General features: G+C 42.9%; 1 protein-coding gene across 1 annotated transcript in view; it reads left to right on the top strand.

The window, feature by feature from the left end:
* The window catches only part of Acadsb (acyl-CoA dehydrogenase short/branched chain), a 50,104-nt gene that overhangs the window by 12,669 nt on the left and 24,853 nt on the right, over positions 1–12,582 (top strand). Inside the window, exon 2 of the mRNA XM_004625742.2 lies at positions 10,013–10,148. Within this exon, the coding sequence (XP_004625799.1) occupies positions 10,013–10,148 (136 nt within the window). The remainder of the gene's footprint in view (positions 1–10,012; positions 10,149–12,582) is intronic.

The following is a 12,582-nucleotide window of genomic DNA, read 5'->3' as shown; positions in this document are numbered from 1 at the left end:
CATAGTGATCCTCCTGTTTTCAGCCTCCCCAGCACTGGGATTATAGGCATGCACTACCTTGTCCAATCTTGGTGGCCAACGCAGCATGTGGTACCAGGGATGGAACCTGATTCCTGCACTTGTGTAAGCAAGTGTTTAGTCCACTGAGCTATCTCACTAGGCTTAATTTGTTTTTAATCATTTATTTATTTATTTGGCAGGGGCCTGGCCATAGCTCAGTTCTTTAAGTGGCTGCTTCCACAAAGCTGTCAGCCTCAGGTTGCTGTAGTTCGATTCCCACAGCACTCCAGCCAGCCAAAGCACGCCTGAGGGCATTCAGAGAGAAAACAAACAAACAAACCCTTATTCCATATTTATTTGGCACAGGGTCTCCCTATGCAGCTTGGACTCATAGTGATCCTTCTGTCGCAGCCTCCCCACCGCTGGGGTTATAGGTGTGTACCACCATGCCTGGTTTCTATGGCTGGCATGGTGCACCTGGGTTCTGGGACTGGCATGGCATGTGGTACCAGGGATCAAAGCCAGGTCCTTATACTTGCTAGGCAGGCTACCTTTCCAGCCCTCTTAATATATATTGGGTATCTCGAATAAACATCAACTGTGTGCTTACTTACAAAGCCTAAGAGATAACATCCACAATGAAAATCTTTATGAGCTGCAGTGTGAACACAACAAAAGTCTAAACACAAGCAAAAAGAATGCTTGCTTCACCTGTCACACCATGGCATTGTTCACACATGACAGCTACATGGCAGTGTTCACACATGCACACATCTCACACTGGCAGCACATGTGCTCAGCTTTTCTTTCTGATGTGTCAGACCATTCTTGTCACCTTTCCTCCTGTTTTACCAGGAGCTTCCTACCACGTTGTGCAATGTGCACTTAGGAAAATAGCCACAAGTTGAAATATGACATGTGTGATGCATGCTTAGGATAGATGTCAGCATTTTGAGATCAGCTGTTTACTTGCTTACAAACATCAGAAATAAAAACCCTTATAAACTACAATGAAAATACTAGTAGAGGGCTGGTGAGATAGCTCAGCAGACTAAGCATTTGCTCAATCAAGTGCAGGGGCCAGGGTTCGATCCCTGGCACAACATGCTGGACCAGACCTGCCCCCTGGGCACACTGAGCCGGCAATGGAGTCCAAGCATGATGGCACATGCCTGTAATCCCAGCACTAGGGAAGCTGAAAACAGGAGGATCACTACAAGTCTGAGCTGCATAGTGAGACACAGCACACACTCAAAGAAACTGAAAATACCAGTAGAACTCTACAAAAAATCTTTGCTTCAGTTGTCACATCCAAGGCAGTCTTCAGACATGAAAACTGCATGTTGCACACACAAGTACTGCTTACACTAATAGCTCAGATGTTTTCTTTTCCTGTCCTTTCTTGTGTGGCACAGCTTATATATTGTCTTGCCAGCATTTCTGATGGGCAGGTTCACTTGAGGTTCAGGCGGCCCGAAGAAGAGTCACAGAACTGTGGACTGGATTAGACATCTTTGTCTGGCTGCTTAGCTATAGTCTATCTCCTCAGCAGCTCTTGGGGCCCCAGCCACTGCACCCTGGCAACAGTCCTTGGCTGCCTAGTCTCCCATTTGTGCAGCAGTCCTCACCTGCTTACTGTATATGTATAGCAAAATACACAAAGCTTATTTGATGGATTTCTTAAGGACTTGACTGCTGACCAGAATGACAAGTAGTGAAACCAAAGAAGCTGGCATGTTCCAGTGACAACTTTGGCTACAGATGTTATTTACATTGGGGTATGGGAAGATAAGCCTGTTTTAGAGCCATGTTGACACTGGACACGCTGTCTCTGACTTGCACTTCGCCCACAGCCGGATGAAAAGCCTGTATGCTTCTGCATTTCCCTGAGAAACCCTGATCTAAACCCCAGCAAAATTTCTTTTGCAGACACTAATGGTGTTGTAGGTGGATGTTCCTAGAACGCCAGCCTCTTTGGTTTCACAATGTGTCAGTCTGGTCAGCAGTCAGGTCCTTAAGAAATTCATGAAATGAGCTAGGAATGGTGGCACACAACTGTAATTCAGGGATTCTAGGAAGGTGATGTGGGAAGATTGCAAGTCTGAGGCCAGCCTGGGGAATTTAGCGACTTTGTAATACCCTGTCTCGAATTGAAAAATCATTTTCTAAAACAGGGCTGAAGATGTAACTCAGTGCAAAGGTCCTAGTTTCAGTGCTTAGTAATACACACACACACACACACACACACACACACACACACACACACACATAGAGGATCCTGTATGTCCAAAACGTCCCTGTAGTGTTTTAAAGGTAAACTTAACTTTGAAATCCCAAAGCATATATAATTGTGGAAATTATACATACATTAAAAAGCTTTTCACAGTTAAAGTTTATTAAATATTTTTAACATATAGGACAGTGGAAAAACTAATGTATCCGGCACTTCTATAAATGCAACCCACTTTTGCTACAGACTTTTAAACAAAATTATAGTAGCAACCCCAGCCCTCATACTTCTCCTTTTTCCTCAGAGGCAGCCATAAACCTCGAGCTAATATATGTCCCTCCACTTTAAACTTTTACTGTATCTGTATGCAGCCATAGAAATACATACATGCTACACTATTTGGAAAGCACATTAAGTGCTGTCATTCTGAATACCTTTTGCAAATTCCTTTTTCACTCAGTATCTTGAAGAATTATCCATAGTTATACATGTAGACCCCTGTTTAATTGCTATGAAATATTCTCGAATCAATATATTACAATTTCTGCACTCCATTGTTGATAAATAATTGGATTATATTTTACCTTTGCATGTATCAACTCGTGCATATGAGCTGAAGTAGAATTTGCTAAGCCTTACGATAGACATGTTAAGTCTGTTTTGTACTTCTGTAATGGTGGTGCATAGACTAGGTAATTTATAAAGAACAGAAGTTTATTCCTCCTGGTTTTGGAGGCTAAGAAGTCCAAAGCCAAGGCACTGGCATGTTGTATTTTCTGGTTAGGGCTTTCTTGCTGAAGACCTCAGGTCCTCACGTGACAACATGCACAAGGGCAATGAACTGAATGCTGCATGGAGCCTCCTTTATAGCATCCTGGGTCTCAACACCCTTAAATGGCTCTGTGCTGAATAGCATCACATTAACCATGGAGCTTTGAAACCTGAACTTTGACCTGCTCCATTTCCAACCTGGGCCAGTTCACCCCTCAGGCAAGGCACCTGGTGGTCCCCTGCTCCCAAGAGATCACCATATTGATGCTGAACTTAGTACAAATGCCTGATCAGCATAGTGCACAGCAACCCAGAACTCAAGGATTCAAGAAATCCTCCCACATCAACCTCTTGCGTAGCTAGGACTGTAGGTGCACACCACCACATCAACACCGGGCTTCAACATCTGAATTTTGGGAGGGAGGTATTCCAACTATAGCATGTATCTTTAGCTCACTGTTGCTAAATTGTCCAAAGTGATTACATGATATTTACACACTCAACTCACACAGTAGAATTTCTTCTCCTTTTCCTCACAACCCCTCTCAGCTTTAAGGGTCTGGTAGAGAAGGGGAATGTGCAGAAGAAGAGAAAGGAAATCATTAGAGCTGGAAAGAATGGGAGGAAAGCAGGGCAGAGCCAGGTCCTTGTAACCAAGGACAAGAGCTTGGCAGGAGGAAGATACACTCCACTGGCTGCAATCTGTTGAGGGCAAGTAAGTGGAAGCCTGGGAAACATATATTGGTGATCTGACTGATGAGAGACCCTACTTAGTGGTAGGCAATGGGGGGAAATCTCGGAATAGTTGAGGAATGAACAAGGATGGTGCAGTAAAGACAGCAAGCAAGGCCACACTTTGGCAATATCTGGCTGTGCAAAGGAAGAGAAAGGATGGTAGCTAATGGGAGGCACAAGATCAACATGCATAGCAATAGAAATGATGGCAGACTTTTTTTTGATGATGATGATGATGATGAGACATTTGAGGGAGGAATGGGGAAACTATGAGAAAGCGACATCTGAGAATCCTGAGAGAGCAAGAGGGAACCCAAGAAAGGATGGAGGAGAGAAGTAGCCTTTCTTAGGTGTGGTTTACATTGTAAGTAGAAAAATGTGGGTACAGATGGAGAATGATTTATGAGTGGTGAACACGGAGTTAATTCCCGTAGCTGCCATTTATTTTCTAGCAGGAGAGTTCATTAACTGGCAGGGAAGGGTGGACCTTTTGAGAGAGAGGATAGCAGTTAAGGTAATCATTCTGGAACACCAGAAAGGGCTGAGGACAGAAACTCAAATGCAGACAGTCTTGAGCACCACACCAACGCTGATGCCATGAAATTATGGCCGGATGAGGCTCTTTCTGTTTAAAGTCAACACTGGTGATTCAACAGGGGATACACTTAGGGAAGCTGCATGGTAATAAACTGTGTTAGTTTTGTAACTTCCATAAGGCTTACATCTCAACATAAAAAGTTTTAAAAAGGAGAAAATATGAGTAAGAATGTTTAGAGTATTTTAAAGAAAAATGAACCATGGGACCTAAGTGGGATGGTAAGGGAAATGGAAGCAGGAAAGGCTGTTGAAGAGAAAGAAAACACATGTATCGAAGGGGCTGGAAAAGCTAGTGACATTCTAGAACAAGTGTAGTGGTATGGTTTAGTGTCGTACTGGAGAGACAGGAAGCTGTGATCTGAAATAGAGGCCTCGGGAGATAGTAGTACTAAGAGAGAACTTGGAATAGATGACCTGTAACAAAAGGTGGCAGTGGAGAAAGTCACTGATAAGAGTTCAGGGTAAGAGTATTGCATGACTTAGGTTCCTGGACTCTGGACTCTGATAAACTTGTGGTAAGTGTTGAGCAGTGAAGGTACTTATTATCAACTAAACTCAGCAAATAATGGAAATTTCCCCACAGAGCAGAAGTGCCAGGATGAAGGCTGGGAGAGGACACTACTGTTAGCTGTTCTGAGGGACAGGAAGCTATGATCTGAAATAGACCTCAGGAGACAGTTGTACTAAGAGACAACTTGGAATAGACAGCCAGTAACAGTGGTGGTGGTGGAGCAAGTCAAGTGTCTCCATTCTTACTCCTTCCTCCCCTCATTTCTTCCCATAAGTAGATGGAGTATAATGGTCTTAAAGCATCGCTGAGGAGAGAAGAGTTAAGGGCCCCTACCTCTCTGCCCCTAGAATGGTAAGCTGTGAGAGAAGGAAGTTTCCACTTGAAAGAGCTTCCGGGGAAGTATATGCTCCAGGAATAGAAGATTGAACTTAGTGTGGGACAGGGAAAGGAGTGTCCTCACAAATTCAGAGGGAAGCAGCTTTTTTTTCATGTTGTGATAACTAATTTCTAAATTAGCAATTGGCAGGTGCTATGGTTTGTGTCTAGTTGTCCCCCCAAAGCCTCATGCAGTCATGGGGCAGACTTCTAGAGCTTGCGATTAACTCATGAGCCACTGGGATTATGGGTGTGAGTGTTACATCCAGCCTGAATGCAATTTAAGGGAGACAGACTTGCTTTCTGAACTACAAAACATCCTGCTCTTCTCAAAGATAAAGAACATTAGGACACTTCCGCCACAGCAACCACTGAAGAACAGTAGACGTGGCCCTCGCTCTCCGTGGCCGTGGGCCTCAACAAGGGCCACGAGGTGACTAAGAATGTGAGCAAATCGAGGCACAGCCGCTGTGGCGGACACCTCACCAAACACACCAACTTCGTGTGGGACATGATCTGGGAGGTGTGCGCCTTCTGCCCCCACAAGCGCCACTCCATGAAGCTACTCAAGGTCTCCAAGGACAAACACGCCCTCAAGTTCATCAAGAAAAAGGTGGGGACACACATTCATGCCAAGAGGAAGCGTGAGGAGCTGAGCAACGTGCGCTGGTCGCCATCAGGAAGGCAGCTGCCAAGGACTAAGCCCCTCTGGAATAAAGCTTCGAAGAAAGTTAAAAAAAAAAAAAATAGAGAACATTAAGATAGTGCAAATTAAACTAGGTCACACAGGCAATAAACTGGGTAACAGAAGGGGCAAGGTGTAGTATCATGGGAGAGCTAGTGACTAGGAATTTAGGGTGAGAGCTGTTGTGTCATCTTGACAGGCTCCCTGTGCAGTTTTTTCTGGGAAGGTCTCTGCAAGTCAGTATAATCCCTTGGATGTGTCATCATTGCCTTCCGTGTATTGTGAGAACACCTAAGCTTGAAGCCTTTTCAGAGTCTGTGCAACAACATGTCATTGTGTTGGAGCTTAGTGAAGGGCTTATGACAGTCACATCGGCTATACCAGCAGGTGTACCAGAGCAATCCACAGTCAGGGAGTCACATTTTTGTGCCGTGAGCGAAGGGTACACAGTAATCTATAAAGTTGGTAGACCATTTCTCAAAAGGTTTTTTAAAATGCATAAAAGAAATAGGATTAGAAAGGAAATAAATTATAATAAAACAATTACAAAAATAGTTTTGAATTTCATGTAGTTATATGTGTTTCTTTTTTTCTTTTCTTTTTTTTTTTTTTTTGTATACCAAGGATTGAACTCAGGACCTTGATCTTGCACTTGCCAGGCCAGGTGCTTGTTCTACTGAGCTATCTCCCCAGCCCAAATGTGTGCCGTTTTAATAAGATCAGACAGCAGCTTTGAAATGGTACTGAGCACAGACTATCAAGATATTGGCTTTAGCCACAATTTCTTTCAGTGCCAGAGTCACAGACACTGTTAATACCATCAAAATTTGTTGTCCACATATATTATTGAAAGAATGCTGCAATTCTGTTAGAAGTAACAGAAAGATGCAATTCAATACCCATTGAAGTTCGTGGACTTCATTGTTCTGTCCACGGGGGTCTAACAGGCCTCCGAGTTGACCTTTAGCACTTCTAAGTGCAACAGAATTCTGGTCAGCTGGATAGGAAGCAGATCAGGCTCAAACTCCAGAAAGTATCTGGCAAGGCATAAATAACCATTATTCCATTCAAGTAGCGATTGCTGCTCTGTACAAAAAAATGTGATGATGTGGTACAATGGCTTATAACTGTGGAAAATCATTTTGATGGAGTGGACACCAATGCTGCAGTGGCAGCGGTCAACACTGAGTGGGAAGGGACATTAGAAAATCAACACCAAAATCTTGGCTATGCAGTTCCAGGCAAGAAATACCTTCTATTAAAGACTATCTTATTACAAGGAAACTTTTTTCTCACCAAAAAGGAGAGGTACTATTACTTAACTATGAATGTATTTCATTCACTTAGCATATGCATATGCTGTTTCATGATGAAAATGTTCAATAATCTCACCCTATGACCATATACCATTTTATACTTTTTTTCCCCAGTACCGGTCTTTGAACTCAGGACCTTACACTTGCCAGCAAGTACTTATTCTGCTGAGCTCTCTCCCTGACCTCTATTTTATACTTTTTTAAAATTAATTTTATTGAGAAATAACAACAAGACAGTTTCAAAAATTTCTTTTCTTTCTTTTTTTTTTTTTTTTTTTTTTTTGTGGTACTGGGGATTGAACTCAGGACAAGCGCTCATTCTACTGAGGTATCTCTCCAGCCCCCATTTTATACTTTTTATTTTATTTATTTATTTATTTTAATTTTTTTTTTTTTTTCTGTACCAGGGATTGAACTCAGAACCCTACACTTGCCAGGCAGGTACTTATTCCACTGAGCTATCTGCCAGGTCCCATTTTATACTTTTTAGAAGTAAATTTGACTCTGTTATCTTGTCTGTGAATCTGAAATAATTGATATGTGTTGACTAGTCATGTACTTTTGTCAGTACTAAAATTGAGACTAAGGAACCCTTACCAGGCTTGGTGGCACACATGTATAATCTAGTGACTCTGGGAGCTGAAATAAGAGAATTGCAAGTTTAAGGCCAGCCTGAGCAATGTAGCAGGGCCCTGTGCTAAAACATAGGGAGGACTGGGATGAAGCTCAGTATGAAGTCCATGGGTTTACTCCCCAGTACTGCTGGGGGTGGGGGAGGGAAGGGGAGGAGAGAGAGAGGCAGACACAGACATAGACATGAGAGGGGGAGGGGAGGGGAGGGAAGAAGCAGAAAAACACTAAGGGGCTCACTATTGTGTCAGCAGGAAAAATTGTTTCTCTCTTTCTCTCCCTTCATTTATCCCAAGATCTACTTGAACTGAGGAACAGTGCCCACCTAAGGCCCCAGCCGCAGCGCTGAACGCAGTTGCTCCCACGCTTCTCCCTCCTCCCATTCCTTCTTTCGGTTCTTCTTTCTTCACACCACCTCCTACCCATTTCCCTCCTACTACTTAGCACCTTCCTATCTTGAGTCCTTGCACAGTGCTCCCTTATCTATTTTTCTGCATCTTCCTGTCTGTCTCTTATAGCGCATGCTTCTCCCTTCCCGAGTCTTACATTTTTCTCTCCCAACTTTGTTGGCTGTGGGGGCAGGGGAAGTGGGTGTTTGTTTGAGACACAGGTTCACTTTGTACTCTGGGACAGCATGAACTTTCTTGTAGCCCAGGCTGGCCCTGAACTCACTATCCTCTGACCTGACCTTGTGTGCCAGGATCACAGAATGTGCCAACTGCACCCAGCTCCACTGTGTCTTGCAATGAGGAAACAAAGACTTTGTGGAACTTTGCCCCAAATCCACTGTCTTCCATTTCTGAAAACAATAACAAAAAAATTTAACAAGAAAAAATGGGCCAGGGATGGAACCCCGGCCCCTGCACATGCTTGCAGGTGCTTTAATCTGCTGAGCTATTTGGCTGGCCCTGCCTCCTATATAAGTTTTAAACAAATGTTAGGCGATGAATATTTAAATTAATCCATATAAAGCCAAAAACACCTAAACGTAAAATTTCTTCATAAAGCCAAAATGCATTTTAATACATAGCAAATTTTATAAGAAAGTGTGCAGGTGTAGAAATAGCAACGGTATATCTACTACTGAATGTCTGAATTAAGTTCATCAATTTAAATGCTAGATATTAAAGGATCCTCTGGGCTAAAGAGGGTTTTTTTTTTCCCCATAACATTAATGCTGAAGCACTGGATTTGAAACCAAGGGCAGTTTACTCCTAGCTCCACATCATGTAACATGACTTCTACAAATTGCTGAATTTCACTGTGCATTCCACAGGAATAAATAAATGAAGAGAGTTAACTATGCTTCAAAAGAAAGATGTTAATAAGATAATTAGGGGTAGAATAAGTCTAATTTTTTCTTTCTTTATTTTGCAGTGCAGAGCACAAAACTCAGGACTTCATACATGCTAGGCAAGTGCTCTACTACTGAGCCTTAATCTCAACCCTAAAATACTTTGCAATATTACTTTTTACCTTTCAATGATACTAATAATGATCATTGCTTTTGTGTTTTGTTTTGAAACAAGGTCTCACCATGTAGTTCAGGCTGGCTTGAAGTCACTATGTAGCCTAGGCTGGCCTTGAACTTGCAATGGTCCCCCCGCTTCAGCCTCCCAAGCGCTGGGATTACAAGTGTGCCCTACTACCCTGGAGTTCTTTAAGACCCCAAGGCCTGTGTCTTTGACGTTTAATGCTGTGCTGTGTCATTCTAGGAGATCCTTAAAAAATAAAACTATCTATGACAGCACAAAGAGCACAGGTGCCAGGCCCCCGAGCAGGGTGGTATCTCTGCTCCCTATAGGTGCTCTCCTGAAAGAATGTTCTGGAGAGTGGCCGGTAGTAGACATTAGTCGTAGGTCATGTATTTTCAGTTTCTCTATCCAAGAAGTAAGTGAAATGAGAAATGTATTTTGAGAACGAATTCCATCCATCTAAAAAGGTTCTGTTTCCTTGATTATTAAGCTGATTGAAGAATTTGGTTTTCTTTAGAATAGCTCATTGCCGGATAAAGGTGATACCATCAAGACTAAGCTCACTTATTTTGGTGATATCAAATGCAAGAATGAGTGAGGGAGTTATTCCCAGAGAAATTGACATCAAAATACCTTTCTTGCTTTTGTACGCTGTCTGTTCTCTTTCCAACGGGGCTGTACCTAAAGCTAAGGAGACATGTGCCAACGTGCCTGTGTCCCTGGAAAGTTCCTCATGTCCTGAGATCTTCCCATGCAGCGGCTCCACAGACCTCTGCCCCACTGCAGACACTGACAGATGACCAAATGCTGATGAAGAGCACAGGTGGGTGAGTTTCTTACCTTTGCCTGTTAGTGTTCTGCTCTTGACTTGGCTCTGCAATGTGAAGTTGTGTGTATGTGTCAGATTAGAAGATAGCTTCCTCCAACTCTGTGAGTGGAGTTTTATTTTGCATGAAATTTATTTGAAAAAGTAGTATGTATCCATTTCAAAAGACAACAACAGCAAATAAAAAGCTAGCTAAAAGTTAAAAATCTATCCTTTTGGTTTTTTGAGATAAGGTCTTGCGAATTCTAGGCTGACATTGAACTCACTGTGTAGCCCAGGCTGGCCTCAAACTCACAGTGATCCTCCTTTCTCAGCCTCCTGCATGTTAGGATTACAGGCATGTGCCACCACACCCAGCCAAATCTCTCTCTCTTCCGTCTCATGGCTCCCCAGTTCTTAGCAGAAGTCCCTTGGTACCATTTTTTTTCTCATTGCCTTGGGGACGGGGTGTATGTTGCTGGCAGCTAGTTGTATAAAAGCCAGCAAGGCTGCTGAACGTCCTCCATGATCCAGGGTGACTCCACAAGATTTACTTCCCCAGAGGTCAAGGTGGACGTGGTGTAAAGATGGAGGAACTGTGTTCTGTGTGACAGTGCAGCTGTTAATAGGCCTTTTTGAGATGGTGTTTGCTGGCATAGAAAGATCATCAAAAAATGGGGCATGGTGACACACACTTACATTCCCAGCATTTGGGAAGATAAGGCAAGAGAATTGCAAGTTCAAGCCCTGAAGACCCTGTCTCCGAATAAAAAGAGTATAAACTGGTGCAGCCAGTGTAGAAATCAGTGTGGAGATTTCTCAAAAAGCTCCCAAGACTAGAGGTGTGGCCCTACTGTGCCCCTTCTTGGCATCTTCCCAGAAGAATTAAAAGGATCATATGATAGCATATATGCAAACCCTTGTTTACAGTAGCACAGTTTGTAATAACTAAATCTTGGAAAGAGCCCAAATACCTGTCAACCAATGAATGGATAAAAATGTGTGTGTGTGTGTGTGTGTGTGTGTGTGTGTGTGTTTAATACAGTGGAGTACTACTTATTCACAGAAGGATAAACTTGAGACATACTAAATAAATGGATGTACCTTGAGACCTGCTCTTAAATAAACTGGATACACATGTGAATACGGCATTGTTTCTCTAGTGTGAGAAGCCAAAAGTATAACTAAGGACCAAAATGTATAATATTGTGAAATAGGAACAAATGTTCAAATGAGAAGGGCAACTAGGGCATGGGAGGGAGAAGGGAAAAGAAATGAGAAAAGGAGAAAAAAATTGGAGATAAAGCTTTTGAAAATAGGGACAGGAGAGGGATTGAAGGGAGGGGAGGGAAATGGGGAAAAGAGGCAACAAGTTATATACAGATACAAATTCCCTATGATGAATGTGAGCGTAAGGTATACCTAAAGTGTAACAATGAACTTAATTTAAAAGAGATTATGCTGGGCATGGTGGTGTACACCATAGTCCAAGCAATAGGAAGGCCAAGACAGGAAGATGCTGTGAGTTCAGTGCCAGCCTGAGCTACATAGTGAGTTCAAGGCCAGCGTGAATTACACAGCAAGACCCAGTCTCAAACAAACAATAGATAGATAGATGGATAGATAGATAGATAGATAGATAGATAGATAGATAGATAGATTTTTTTTTGTATTTTAGGGATGAGTCTACAGGGTGTTCAGGATCTCACTACTAGATCAGACTAGTGACCCGCCTGTATACAGCCTCCCAAGAGCTGGGATTACAGGGGTGGCACGTGCCACCACCCCCAGTCTCACTTGCTGTCTCAACCCACCCCAGGGGCTGGGACAGCATGGCAGGCCTGGGGATCAAACCCCCAGCCCTGCACCTGCTTGTAGGCGCTTTAATCTGCTGAGCTATGGCCGGCCCTTATATCTATGTTTGAATAGATACCTGATGCCAGGCTAGGGATATATCTCAGGAGCATAAGCACCTGCCTGGCAAGTGCAAGGTCCCAGGTTTAATCTCCAGTACAAAAACAACGAAAGATAAATAACTAAGTAAAATAATGTAAGTGCCTATATAGACAGAGATGGTTTTGAAAGAAAAGTTTTCAAAAGTATATAATGTTAGTTACCTTTGGAGACAGGGACTAGAAAACAAGGACAGAAAATGGGCTTTCCCTTTTCTTTCCTCCCTCCTCCCTCTCCCTTCCCCCTCCCCTCCTCCTCCCCCCTTTCTTCTTCTTCTTCTTCTTCTTCTTCTTCTTCTTCTTCTTCTTCTTCTTCTTCTTCTTCTTTTTCCTCTTCCTCTTCTTCCTCTTCTTCCTCTTCTTCCTCTTCTTCCTCTTCTTCCTCTTCTTCCTCTTCTTCCTCTTCTTCTTCTTCTTCTTCTTCTTCTTCTTCTTCTTCTTCTTCTTCTTCTTCTTCTTCTTTTCTTCTTCTTCCTCCTCCTCCTCCTCCTCCTCCTCCT

Source organism: Octodon degus, unplaced genomic scaffold (genome assembly GCF_000260255.1).
Source record: "Octodon degus isolate 3935 unplaced genomic scaffold, OctDeg1.0 scaffold00010, whole genome shotgun sequence".
In the NCBI taxonomy this organism is placed as follows: domain Eukaryota; kingdom Metazoa; phylum Chordata; class Mammalia; order Rodentia; family Octodontidae; genus Octodon; species Octodon degus.
The sequence above is the reverse complement of the archived record's forward strand: the minus strand, read 5'-3'. Positions and strand labels throughout refer to the sequence as shown.